The sequence below is a fragment of the Osmia lignaria genome, chromosome 12, assembly GCF_051020975.1.
Source record: "Osmia lignaria lignaria isolate PbOS001 chromosome 12, iyOsmLign1, whole genome shotgun sequence".
Taxonomy (NCBI): domain Eukaryota; kingdom Metazoa; phylum Arthropoda; class Insecta; order Hymenoptera; family Megachilidae; genus Osmia; species Osmia lignaria.
Genome location: NC_135043.1, coordinates 2,622,021 through 2,636,256, shown reverse-complemented (window position 1 = coordinate 2,636,256; position 14,236 = coordinate 2,622,021). Strand labels below are relative to the sequence as shown.

General features: G+C 46.5%; 2 protein-coding genes across 2 annotated transcripts; both read right to left on the bottom strand.

Moving 5' to 3' along the window:
- Positions 1-1,993: 1,993 nt before the first annotated feature.
- LOC117602918 (uncharacterized) lies at positions 1,994-5,426 on the bottom strand. The gene is made up of 5 exons (XM_034321481.2): positions 5,159-5,426; positions 3,433-4,193; positions 2,537-3,388; positions 2,246-2,418; positions 1,994-2,177 (listed from the first exon to the last, which is right to left on the bottom strand). Exons 1-5 carry the CDS (start codon positions 5,424-5,426, stop codon positions 1,994-1,996), a joined length of 2,238 nt encoding a protein of 745 aa, XP_034177372.2.
- A 145-nt stretch (positions 5,427-5,571) lies between these two features.
- On the bottom strand, positions 5,572-6,321 carry LOC143305949 (uncharacterized). Its single transcript, XM_076691282.1, has one exon. It carries the CDS (start codon positions 6,319-6,321, stop codon positions 5,572-5,574), a length of 750 nt encoding a protein of 249 aa, XP_076547397.1.
- Positions 6,322-14,236: the final 7,915 nt, after the last annotated feature.

The following is a 14,236-nucleotide window of genomic DNA, read 5'->3' as shown; positions in this document are numbered from 1 at the left end:
TTTCGCTACAAGCGTAACAACGAATATTCGATTAAAGTATATTTAATAAGTAAAGATTATAATAAATGATGACTGTATTTAGACACCGAATGCTATTGTAATTTTCACAACGTCCGTGCCAGCGCAATTCGTATTGCTGATCGATGCCTTGCGAACAAAATGATTATGAAAAAGCCAATTGTTAATTAGGAAATCCGTGATTGCTGGTTCATTACTCAAGCATAATAGTACAACATTATAATTCATATTCATAATTATTTACATATTTATAGTTCAATAGTTCAGATTTAAACTATAGTTGATAATCGTATCATTTCAGAAATTCCACGGCGTAGAAACACCGAAAAGCCGTTAGACAGAGATGGAACACCAGAAGAGAGAGATAATTCTAGTCGAATTTAGCTAGCACGCGCCCTTGGCCAATAGCGGCACACGCGATGCTGTCGTCACACGCTATGATTTATCGAGATGTCCCTACGCAGGACATCGTCCTCGCGACGGGCCCTTCCGACTAGGATCGCGATCGATTCTGATCACTCTTCGTCGAACAATCGAGTAAGTCGTGACGGGAACCCGTGCGTCTAGAGATAGAGTTGCTGATTGTACTTCGTGAAATTTAGCTGCGCGGCAAGTCCTAATCGTAGGCAGAGTGTCGCGAGGGTGAAATTCCGGATACGCGGCAAAGACTCAGAGACGCGCACGTTAAATCATTTTCATACTATTAAACCTCTATCTTTTCTCTTTTTTTTAAATCGTTTGATCGCGTAATTTTCGTATTAAATTCACCGCGTTGTTATTATTTAATTATTCAATTTTTCAAATATTGTAATCATCTTTGTGAACGTCTTAGTAATCGCAGTACAAACGGCCAAGCGCGCGCGACAAGTGCAAGTGCGACAACATTCCTATCATCTCTCTTAGTGTTCCAGATCTCACAGCGATATTTAACGATCTCACAGCGAATTTTCAAAGCAATTTTTATCGTATATTATATTCACCACTCTCACGGTAAGCCTGTTCTGTACTAATTTGTCGAGCACGGCATTATAATTGATTTTCAACAAGGCAAAACGGGCGATCTATTAAACGGGCGGGTTATAAGAGTCTCTTCATTTTAGATCGTCTTGTTTTTCACGTTAAGGTACCGAATTATATATATTTATGCTTATTTTCGTATTTTCAACTATCGCGATTTTGTGTGTGACGATTGTTTCAATTTCAACATCTTATCAGGGACAACCTGTAAAGCCCTCTCGGGGGTTCTAAGAGCCTCTTCATTCAGGTCGTTTCCTTGCGGATAGACACCGCCAAGTTTTCATTGTTCCTATTTAATCGGGGCAGTCGTCTAACGTTAAAATTTCTGATTAAAATCCGTTCAAATTATATTGGAAAGCCACATTGTAAATCAAAGGCAAATCAAAGGCAAATTCAATCACATTTATAAAAAAAAAATAGATTAAGCATCTTTACCCTTGTTAAACATACTTGTTCTAGTCTGAAATAGTATTCATCAGTATTAACAGAATTTATCAGTATTGAATTAATAGTCATTTGGAATTCAGTTTGTATTAGCTTCAATATTTACTTTCTTTTGCACACTAATCAGTTTCATAATTTCTTTCGACTACCGTACCAAAAATCATTTTACATTTCAAATCCACGTACGCCAACATAGAGTTCCAAGGAGGGACCCGTATGGGACTCAGAACACTTGACGAATCCAACGAAGATAAACTAACATCTAAATTTCCGACTTTTAATTTGTTCTTACCGTAGAGGACGCTAACGCGTCATACGCGGTCAGAACTAGTGGCAGTGATAGCCCAGAATTAAAGAAAGATTTTTTTTCTTTTACGTTGCGCGCTCGCCTCGCGTCGTGCAACGTAACAATATTATTATTTATTATTATTATTGTTAGATGAGGCTAGCCGGGCACTCAGTCCTTGGGGACCATTGTACCCGGGCCACTAGGCAGCATCCTTACTGGCTGTGCCTAGGCAGCTGGGCTTCTGTTGCAAATTTTAGAAGCACCGGCACCAGGCCAGCCGAAATGCTTAATGATGAGGGTTCCAAGGTCCCCAGGATTGATCCTCTTAGGGCCCTTAGTTCCCTGCATCTTAGAAGTGCGTGGAGAGGTGTTTCGTCCTCCGCCCCACACCTCGGGCATGTCGACTCCACTGAGAGACATATCGGACATATTGTCTCCTCTGTGAGTCTCATGCGTGCGAGGTGTTTCTTCGTGTACCAGTGTCCTGTCACTAGGCCCACGAGCATGCGCAGTTGCGCCCTGTCCAGGTGAATTAATGTGTCACCCAGCTTCTGAGACGGTCCCTCAAGTAGGGCCCTCGTGTGTCTCATACCGTTAGCGTTTTGCCAGAGCCTGGTGAATTCCTGGTTCAGCCATTCTTTAGCCAGGCCCTTTAACGTATAGGTTGAGACACCAATAGGGTGCTCCTGGTATGGCTGAGAGCTTGTCGCCCCCAGTCGCGCCAGTTCATTCGCCCTTTCGTTATCTAAGTTACCAGTGACCTGGTACCCATATCAGCTTGACTCTGTTATTTAGAGATAGCTGTCTCAGAGTCAGTGCGCAGTCCCTGACTAGCTTAGACCCGACCTCCACTCTGTGGAGGGCTCTAAGCGCAGCAATGCTGTCACTGCAGATGTAGATGTGTTTGCCCGAATGGGCCCTTTCCAAATTGTATTTGGCGCAGGCACAGATGGCAAACACTTCTGCTTGGAAGATCGTAACGTGGTGGCCCAGTTTGTAGGTCATTTCGACCTTTGGGCTCTCCCTCGCTACCCCGGCTCCGGTGCCAGATCCGGTCTTGGAGCCGTCTGTGAACCAGACCAGCCCCCTCGGAGTCAGGATGCCGCTAGGGTCCCCCAGCCATTTCTCCCTATCTGGGATGATTAAGTCATATTTCCGTCTGAAGAGGTACTCCGTCTTGCAGCGATCTCCACCGTGGGTCAGAATTAGCTTCGATCCCCGATCCCTTAGGATCTCGGTGTGCCCACCGCTCGCCGGGTACCATTCTTCAGCTTGATGCAGGCGGATGGCCGCTCTCCAAGCCGTTGCCATCACTGCTAGATGGGGTGGCTTGATATCGAGCAGCGCACCTATTGCCATAGTGGGCGTGGTGGGGAGCGCACCTGTTATCCCCAGCAACGCTATTCGGTATATTCTTTCTATTGTCCTTCTGTGTGCTCCCCTCTTCATAGAGGTCCACCACACAATCGAGGCGTATGTTATAATAGGTTCAAGGATGGCCTGGTATATCCACCTGACCATACTTGGTTTGAGTCCCCATGTGGGGCCAAACAGTCTGCGGCAGGCCCAGTAGGTGCTAATTGCTTTCTGGGTCTGCTTGTTCACGTGGTTCTTCCAGTACTTCCAGTGAGTTTTTTATCTAGTATCACACCAAGATATTTTACCTCATTTGTGAGTTGTAGTTGCGTCCCAAAAAGATGAGGAGCTTTAAAATAGAAGTGTCTTCTCTTTGTGAATAGGACCAGCTCCGTTTTGCTCGGGTTTACCGAGAGCGAGTGTGATCGACACCAGGATTCCACAAGTGTGATAGCCTTTTGCAACCTCCTCGCTAAATCCAGCGGGTGTCTGCCTCTGACCGTGATCGTAAGGTCGTCGGCGTAACCCTGAACCGCAAAGCCTTCTGTGGTGAGTATGCATATGAGTTCGTCAACCACGAAGGTCCACAGCAGGGGGGATAGGACTCCTCCCTGCGGGCAGCCCCTCGCGACGTCGGCCCTCACCGTCTCCTCTCCCAGGCTTGCTGTGACTGTTCTGTTCGTCAGCATATTGTGGATCCATCTTACGACGGAGTTCTTAATATTGTATCTTATCGCGGCTTCCTGTATAGCATCGTGAGGGGTGTTGCCAAACGCCCCCTCGATGTCGAGGAAGATGCAGAGAGCAGATTCACCGTTCGACAGTGCACCTTCGATAGAACCTACCAGGTTGTGAAGTGCCGTCTCGGTGGATTTGCCGTTTTGGTAGGCGTGTTGAGAGGGGTGCAGCGGTTTGCTGGCCAAAACCTCGTCTCTGATGTACCTGTCAACCAGCCTTTCCAGCGTTTTAAGCAAGAAAGAGGTGAGGCTGATGGGTCTGTACGACTTGGCAAGGTCATAGTTGTCCTTCCCTGGTTTCGGGATGAACACTACCTTGGAGTACCTCCAGGCTTTGGGTACATAGCCCTTCGCTAGGCAGGATTTGAAGATCTGGCCCAGGCGCCTGTACAGGTCCTCCCCGCCCTCTTGAAGGAGTGCTGGTGTTTAGTATCGGAGTAAGAGAGAGCCGGCGATCTCTAAATCCAACTGTCGCCCCGTGTTGACGTTGAGTCGTGCGCTCTCTTTCCAGCATGCATGATTATCACCGGAAACTCTTTCTCTCGGCATTCTGGAAAGATCGAGAGACACCGCGACGCCGTTAATTCTAATCGAATTAGCTAAGCCGCTTATTGGGTATTGTTGACGATCGGAACAAGTGGTGAAAGCTAATTGGCTCATGACGTCACAATATCTGTAACGGCTTAGCCGAATTCTGGAGCTCGCTGAGCCCTCGCGATTATTACCTACCCAACCGTATACCCAATAGAACTACCCGAACTACCAAAGACCGCGTCCTTACACCGTCGCTTTATCAGCGTTTCATCGCGTCGGTATCTCGTGTTCCCGTTCAGTTTCGTCCATCTATTATAGTGTGTGTTAACCGTTCGTGTGCGTATCGTGTGTGATCGTGATTGCTCGTGTGTGGTGTGCGTCCCGGTGTGTTCATGTACAATAAACGTTCAAAAACTGAAACCTGTGGTACAGTCACTCTCGAACCTTACACTCATCTCCCGGCTATTGAACAGCTGGATAGATCCCGTCAGTGCCTGGGCTCTTGAATCTTCTGAAGAAGCCGATGGCCCACCTCACCCTGTCCGCGTTTATCACCTTCTCAGCTATTCCCCAGTCCGCAGGAGCAGGGTCGGTGCGCGTGGTATCGCTACAGCGCCGCTCCCGATCCCCTGCCACTGAGCCTGGGAAATGTGTTCGAATAAGGTGTTCTAGTGTTTCTCTGTGGTTGTTCGTCAGACTTCCGTTAGGGCGTCTACGACGATCCAACCTCGGTGAGGGGCCTATCGTGAAGACCTTCCTTAACCTGGCAACTCGGTTTCTTTGCAGAAGATCTTCCAGCCCGTCCTCTTGCTGGTTCTTATTAATTTTTTGTAAGCTTGCTGGGACTTTTTGTAGTTGTCCCAAGCTGGCTGCGTATTTGCCTTCGTGGCTTTATTCAGTAGTTTGCGGGTATCCTTCCTGGCTTGGTCCAATTTCTTGTTCCACCAGGGGAACCTTTTGCTACTGTTCCTGATTCTGGCCGGGCAGGCAACCTCATAGGCTTGAGTAATGGCGGAGCTCAGATGCTCCATCGCTTGCTCAATTTCGCCTATGGTCCTGGGACGCTGACAGTTCCCCTTCTGCTCCCCTTCCAGGCCCTCTTTATAGAGTGCCCAGTTAGTGGCCTTTGGGTTCCTGTAAGCCTCGCCAGTGCCGCCCTCCCTGTCGCCTGTTAATTCAAAAGTGATAAGGCGGTGGTGTGAGTGTGCTCTCGTCCCGTACCTGCCAGTGTTTAATGATCTGTGTCACCTTGGCGGAGCCCAGGGTCAGATTAATCACCTCCTGTGTGCGGTAGGTAACAAAGGTGGGAGAGGAGCCTATGTTAAGGATCTCCAAGCCCGTGGTGGCGAGGTACTCCAGCAATGCTGTGCCTCTACCGTTGATATTTGTACTGCCCCATACGGTGTGGTGCGAGTTGACGTCGCAACCGATCACCAGGTGCAGACCATTGACAGCACAGTGATCTATCAGAGCCCTGAGTTCCCTCGTAGGTGGAGGTTCCTTGGAGTCGTACGGCAGGTACGCCGAGCATATCACCAGCTCTGACGTGTTCCCACCGCGGTTAAGTTGAACCTTAATCGCTGAAAGATCAGCTGCACAGAATTCATTAAGTTTCAGGGCCGCTATGTTCTTCTTGACGAAGATACAGGCTCTGGGCCTTGCGGATGTGGCATCATAGTAGAGTGAGCCGCACCCCGTGTTTAGCCCTCCTACACGTTCCTTGTGGATCCAAGGTTCTTGTATGAGGGCTATATCTGTCTGCCCCATCGTTAGGCGGCACAGGAGAATGTCCGTTGCCGCCTTGCAATGTTGCAAGTTGATCTGCGAGAACCTGGTACCATCTGGCACCTTGTTGGTGTCAGATGTGGTCCGGTCTCGCTTGGTCGAAGTAGGTGTGTTATGTTCCCCGCCGGGGCCCATTACCATTACCTACTTATGAGAGGGACCCTTACCGTGGCCCATCCCTCTCCTTCCCCTGGTACCGGCCTTCAGCGTGTGTATCAGGGTACGTTGATTCCCCTTCTGCACACCCAGAAGCCCGGTTCGTTTCGTCGCCTCCGCCGTGGTCGGCCTTCCCCTTGACATTTATGCCTTGGGGATGCTCCCACTGGACGGAGGGTGTGTTCCGGCGGCCTTCGGTCCTTGGGAGGATCCGGCAGCCGCCATCCCTGTGTTACAGCCCTTGGGTGGGAGGGTGTCGGCGCAGGGGGCGAGGGTCTCCGAGGGCGCCGTTACCAGCGCCCTGCGCTCCCCTTCTCCCTTGTCCACACCGCTCACCCTCGCCTTCCCTTCCTCCATCACCGGGGCTGTTGGTCCCGGTTTATTCCCGGCGACCGTGTCAGGGTTCTTCGTGTCCTCCGTGGTCCCGGCAGGTCCCTCTCTAAAGAGTGCCCTGCGCAGTCCCACGTGGACCTCAGAACCCTGCCTCTTGATGAGGCTGTGTGACGCAGGGTCAACCCCCTGGACGAGAGTTACCGAATTCGGTCCCTCTCTCCTGCTCCACACTCTCCACAGGTTAGTGCGGAGCCCCGGGTTCTGACCCTCCATCATTCTTAATATGGCCTCCGTCGCCACCGGAGGGCCGGGGATAACCGTGACCATCCTATTGAGCTTTGGGAGGCGCCGGCCATCCAACACCTGGAGGTCCGCCCCCTCCTAAGGCTTGATTGTGGTGGCAGTGGCCCTCAGCCATTCCACCGCTCCGGTGTCCGCGCAGGTCACTAGTAGCAGGCCCACTCTGAAGCGGCACTCGTCGAAGCGCGGCATGGTCTCCCCTTTTTGGAGCCCACACAACGCTCCCACAATTGCCTGCTCGATGGTGGAAGCCTGCGCCTCAGTGAGGGTCGACTCCGGGTAGTTGGCCGGCGCGATTGCCAGCCTCCTCTCCGCCGTCAGCGCCTCACTGAAGCTTTTTGGCGAAGAAAAGACCCTTTGCCTTTTCTTCGCGCAAGGCTGAGTGTTTGGGGAGACGGATGGTCGGGTCCTTTTGGGCCCCTTACCATCCGCCCACTTACCGCCCACCTACGACGTCTCTGCGCGGGGTTTCCCGATAACCGGGCCTCCCCTCGCAGCGGCCGTCGCAGGGGCTATTCCAGCCTTGCTCGTGGTCTCAGCGGTGGCAGTCCGGTCAGAAGTCCCTGGCAGCGCTAGGCGCGCCCTGCGGGCCATCTTCCGGGCTGCTCCGCTGAGCTTTACCTTCTTCTGTGCTTCCGAGTTCGGTTCCGGGGTTTCTCCCTGGTCGGCCCCGATCGCGCCGGAGGAAGGCTCCTCATTGAGGGTAAGCATGTCCAGAGCCGGTAAGGTTGTAATCTCGCCTGCCGCGGACATGCTCACCCCAGAACCGCCCGTCAGCGGTGTTTCGGAGGCGGTCCCCAAGATTGGGTCCCTTCCCTCCTCAACCAGCCCGCTTCCGGGTGGGTTCGTGTTGGTGTTTGTTGTTATGTTCGTGTCCGTGTTCGTGTCCGTGTTTGTGTCCATGTTTGTCTGAGTGTTGTTATTTTTAAAGTTTTTGTTTTTGTCCATGTATGTCCCACGAGTAGTCGGGAAGTATGGGTCCACCCCTGCAGAGCCCGCTTGCAGGGGTAAGGCTAGATACAATGGGGGGACGCCTGGTACCCCAAGGGCATCGTTCGTGACACCATTACCCCGGTGCCATCCAGCTCTCGGCACGATTGCTTACACCTTAGCTTGGGGAGCTGGTCCGCGACGAGGCTTTAGTTCCCCTCCGAGGGTTTTTAGGCCTTCAGGGGTCCCTTATAGCACCCGTTGGCCGGGGCACTCCGTAGGCACACCTTCTCCGTATCCTGGTCGCCAGAAGCGTCCCGTTCTACGGTACTCGGGGCCCACTTCACGCACCCGGTCGTTCTCCTATCCGCCGCCCAGAGACGCGCGCAGTTGAGGCTCAGCCTGGATCGACCAGAGGTCGTCCTGGTTTCCCGCGCCCCTTTCAGGGGTTGGGGCACTCCGAGAACGTAACAATATAATAATATATAAATATTTTTAAAAATTAAGTAAAAAACAGTTTGTTTTAAAAAAATTAAAAATTAAAAAAATATTGAATCAAAATTAATGAGGAATAGGGGAAAATGTTATAATTTGTTGTAGTCATAAGTTTAATAATAATAATAATGATAATAATAATACTAATAAAAATAATGATGATAATAATAATAATAAAAATAATGATGATAATAATAAAAATAATAATAACAACAATGATAATAATAATAGTAGTAGTAGTAGCAGTAATAGTTCCTGAAATCAAACAAATTATAGTTTTGTATTATCTTCGTCATTATCACATGTTATGTATACATTATCATCGTACTCACTTTTTACGGATGCCGCTCGCAAATGCAGCCACTAGGCCCTAAAACTACGTACACCGTACCGCGGGCTGCACCGCAGTTGAGCGCGTTCAGCCCACCCGGGCCACCAGTACGGTCGCGTCGGTTGCGACCGCGATTTAGATTGGCCTGCCACCGCAGCTGGCGGCATTCTCTGACCCGCTGCCGCTCCAGCTGCCGCTGTTTCATTGATATGTATGTCTGGAAAAATAAATATTATGTTATTATATATAAACAATGAATAACAGAAATAACGTGCAAACAGGAACGTAAAAAAAGACTTACAGTATATTCTGTTTATTGCTGTTGTGCCGGCGGCTGGTGCGGCTACGGTTGTTGGTGTGCCAACTGGTGCTGCTGGAAAAATAAACATTATGTTATTATATATAAAGAATGAAGTGCAGAAATAACGTGCAAAGGAGGAAAGTAAAGAAACGACTTACGATATACCCAGCATGTTGCAGCATGTGCATAAAATTCTTTATTTGCTGCATGTCTTGCTGCAGCTGCGGCTGGGGTTGCGGCTGCTGGTGCGGCTGTGGTTGCGGCTGCTAGTGTGGCTGTGGTTGCGGCTGCTGGTGCGGCTGCGGCTGGGCCTGGGGTTGTCGCTGCGGCTGCGCCTTTGGTTGCGGCTGCGCCTCCGCCCCCAATGATTTTGCTTTTTTGTTTTCTAAAAAAACATTGAAAAACATTGATAATACACCGGAAGACAAAAATTGTCTCTGCACAAGTTATCGCATAAAATTAAAACAGAATATGTACCTCAAATTGGACTAAATGGCTTGATTAATTTATAAAGATATGTACTTTTGTCGTTTTAAAAAATTACAATTTTTCGAAATCGAGAAAAAAATAGTAAAAGTGTAGACGCGTGTCCGCGAGACAATGAAACAGACGACTATTCCAACGGTTTCTGTAACAATTGCTGCAGAAACCGTTGGAATAGTCGTCTGTAACATTGTCTCGCGGACACGCGTTTACAAAAGGCAATTTTAACTTTTTTATTTGAGCCTGTAATGAAAATGTAAAATATGACATTTCTAAATTTAAGTTGTTATTCTGTTTGAAACGGTGAGCGAATAATTTTGTGACCTACTCTATATGAAAAAAAGGAAATGTTGAAAAAAATATTTCTGTAGCAAATGCTCGCGAAGTAAAGATGAAAAGATGAAAAAACACTTACTGCGATTTCGTAGATCCATATTTCCGTTATATTTCTTTCACACCTCACGACCTCACTCGTTCGTAGCACGTGTGGAACTGTTGCTGCCAGTGAAATTTGAAAACGCCACAGCGTTGGCGTTTCGTTTTTGTTTCACATGTACGTAGCGCGTTGCCACGGCCCGCGTTGTCATCTAGTTCTTTCTAACAATAAGACGTCTTCGCGGTAACGTGGAAGACATATTACTGAGAACATTTCCAAGCATTTGTGAACAAATTAAACATAAATGGGAAATAAAAGAAATAATAGTTGTCACAGGTTTCCGGGAAGTAAGAGGCTCTCCTTCAAAAGTAGTTGTAGAAAACTGTAAGTGTTTTAGATTTATACATTTTAATAATTTGTATGAATTATCCTACAAGTATTTCTAACTTTATGCGTTTTACCTTGCAGGCGACAGAAACAACAGCAATCGTCGACGACGATTCAAGCTGCTGCAGTTTTCGAAGAGAGATCTTCTGTCCCAGTGAAATCTGTAGCAAAACATGTAAAGGAGGATAGTCAGACAAATATGTCTGACTATCTACTAATTTGTAAATGTTATAATAAAGATCCGTTATTTTCCCCAAATAATCCTAAAGATGTAGGGCGCATCACAGATCACGTCCTTCGCGAAAATACAGATGTAGGGCGCATCTCAGATCACGTCCTTCGCGAAAATACAGATGTAGGGCGCATCTCAGATCAGGTTCTTCGCGAAAATGCAGATGTAGGGCGTATTTCAGAACACTTCCTTCGCAAAAACGATGAAACTGTCGTTGTACAATGCGAATCTACAAGTGTGAGACCCACTGTGCAAAACGTCCTGGATGATACCGACGACAATCTCGTCGTAAACGTCGGACACGTAGATATAGGACGTATTTCGGAAAATGTGCCAGATGGCCGCCGTATTGTTGACGTTCAGTTCTTCTGGAATGAAATACATAGAACGTTCGACAATCATGCGCGAGGTATTGAATGCCATTTTCGTGATTGGAAAATGATCGGTAGTCGCCAGCGTGGGTGTCTTACACAATTCTGCTTCAAGTGCCAAATGTGCAGTTACGAAGCTACTGTTTGGTCGAAACCTATGCATTCAGATATAATGAATGTAAATGAGGCCATGACGACCGCGACTGTTACAGTCGGAATCGGCTGTGCACAATTAGAAGAATTATGCGCCGCCCTGAACATGCCCTGCCTGGCTGAAACGACGTACCAGAGGTACCGTGAAAAACTTGTAGATGAGTTTATGAAAAGCGCAATGCATACCATGCAGGCAGTAGGTGAAGAAGAAAGACGATTAGCTTTTGAAAACAATGAAGTCGTCGAAGGTATTCCATACACACCTGTCATAGCGGATGGTAGCTGGATGAAGAGATCGTATGGTACGAATTATAATTCACTTTCCCGTGTTGGTGCCATTGTAGGTTTCCGCACAGGAAAAGTTCTGTTTATCGGCATACGCAATAAATACTGCACAATATGTGATATAGCGGAACGACAAGCTACATCCCCAAAACATCATAAATGTTATAAAAACTATGATCGTTATGCTAGTTCTAGTAGCATGGAAAGTGACGCTATTGCTGATGGTTTCAAATGCAGCATTGAAATGCATGGCTTGATATATAGAACGGTTGTTGCCGATGGTGATAGTAACGTCTATCATACTATTGTGAATAACAGACCTTACCGAGAGCAAAAAGTACCCGTAAGAAAAATTGAGTGTACCAATCACTTACTTCGTAATTTATGTAAAAAGTTGAGACACGATGCGGAGAAAACGCAAACGAAGGGTCACAGAGATCGTGGCTTTGTTGTGCACCGAAATATCGTTAAAAAAAATATTTTAAATATTCGTAGAGCTGTTGTTTTAGCAGCCAATGCGCAAAAACCAGAAAAAGGGCCTCAGCATATCAAAGCTAGAGAACTTCAGAAGGACATTTTAAGCATTCCTAGCCATATATTTGGTGAGCACAAAGAGTGCAATAGCCGCAGCCATACGTGTATGCGGGACGAAAACAGAGCTGAGAAAAATTACGTTCCATCTTTGAAATTATACGGTCTGTATAGCGAAGTCGAGAAAGCCATACGATTCCTCAGTTGTTATTCGGATAGTTTATTAATGAATGTGACAAACAATCCCGCAGAAACATTTAATTCAATTATCTGCAAAGAGATTGGTGGAAAACGTATTAATTTTGGTGCAAGAGGTTCCTACAATGCTAGAGTTGCAGGAGCTGTTACGCAATACAACACGCAACAAGTACTTACACAAATATGTTCCACCACTAGTACAGAGATTGGAAGAACGGCGGCAGAAAAAAGTTGCGAAAACGAAAGAATTTCGAATGACCTATGGCAAGAGAAGGAAATTTAAGCCAATACAAGGTACGGATAAATATTATGGTCCAAACTTGGCAAAGACCAGATCTTCCGAGTGATATGCTGTTTCAACTTCGCAAGGAACATTTTGAAAAGCTTGCTGACAATGCAAAAAATCGTACAATCGTACAGATTTATGGAAGGCTTTAAAGGAGAAAATGCTAACTGCTTCGAATTTTGGAGCAGTATGTCGCATGAGACAAACAACATCCTGCGCAGCAATGGTAAAAAACATTTTATATCCTCCATCTGTCGATACTGCTGCTATGAAATATGGCCGCGATAAAGGGCACATTGCAAGAAAAGACGTAGCGAACGCCATGAAAACAAGGATTCGAACTTGTGGATTGTTCATTGATCGCGACATTCCATACTTGGGTGCCTCTCCTGATGGACTTATCGACGATGACGGTTTACTGGAATTGAAATGCCCACTATCTGCCGAGAATTTGACAGCGATGGACGCAATAGAAACAATACGTCACTTACGAAACATCTTCGATTAGGGAGATATACAAGAAATGAATAGCAAGCACCAGTATTTCTACCAAGTACAAGGTCAGTTGCATATAACGCAACGGAAGTTATGTATTTTCGCTATCTGGACACCTACAAGCATACATATGATCCGCGTAAATAGGGATGACACGTTTTGGACAAATCATATGGAACCTTTCCTAACGCGTTTTTACGAAGAATGCATGCTTCCAGCAATATTGAACAACCGCCACAATAGACACATGCCTATTAGAAATCCAGAATACATACTACGGGCAAAAGAAGATGTATCCATTCAAACATCTAACAGAAAAATCCAAAAAAGCGTACATATGAAAACATGACAGAAGAACAGTGTTGAAGGATTAAATATGACCGTTGAAGCAGTAACTAGGGAGTTTGTCATTGTCAGTCATTCAGACCAAGAAGAAAACTTCATAGATGATGATGTAGGATACTATACATATATTGGAGACTACTGTTTGTTCTGTAACTGACCTACAGAAAAATGTACTACCTGTTCTAAGTAAATTAAACGATGAATCGTTAGATCGATTTTTGCGTGTCGTCAGAGAAACTACTCCTTTTGAAACGCAAAGTGTCCTATACTTACAGTTTATAAAATTTATCAATCCATGCTGTACTGACAAGCGTGCAAATAATTGGAGGCAACTGTTCTGACCGCAAACTCCATGTATACGACAGTTTACCTGGCAGTGCATACGACAAGCTCGTAGAGGAAGAAAAAAAATGTATTGCGTTACGATTTCCTCATGTTCGCAAATAGGATATACTTTTCGAAAGAGTTCAGGCGCAACCGGATTGTTACAGTTGTGGTGTATACGCGACGGCATACATGACTACCATATTTTTGGGTGGAAATCCTTGTTCAGAAAACTATTCCCATGATGTACAACGCCTGAGACGTCACTTTGTGAATATTATTGAAAATAATATACTATTGCCCTTCCCGACAGAATAAGAGAATAGTAGTATATTATGCAGTGTTGGAGCATAGGCTTATTAGTGAGGTCGTCAAGGCAATTAGTCCGACAATGCGTTAGTAAAAGTTTCATTGAGTAAAAGTCAAAAATAAAAAAGCATCAGTCACACCGATACGTTTCGGCTCCTAGCTTTGAATTCTTGGACCTCTCGCTCCTCCTCTATCTGTCTCTTTCTACGTTCTCGCTTGGCTCGTGCCGCATGTAAACACAGAGTTGACGCCACTGTACATTTTTTTTTTGCCTCTTCAAAATCGAGTGACATAGCCCTTATCTATGCTTCAACAGTTTGTATTCATGTATATTATTTCCTGTAAAGTATTCTTTTTATTCACGGCCACCAGCAGCATAAAAATGTGTAAATACAGTAAAATGTCGGTTAGTGCATTTCAATTGGAATTGAATAC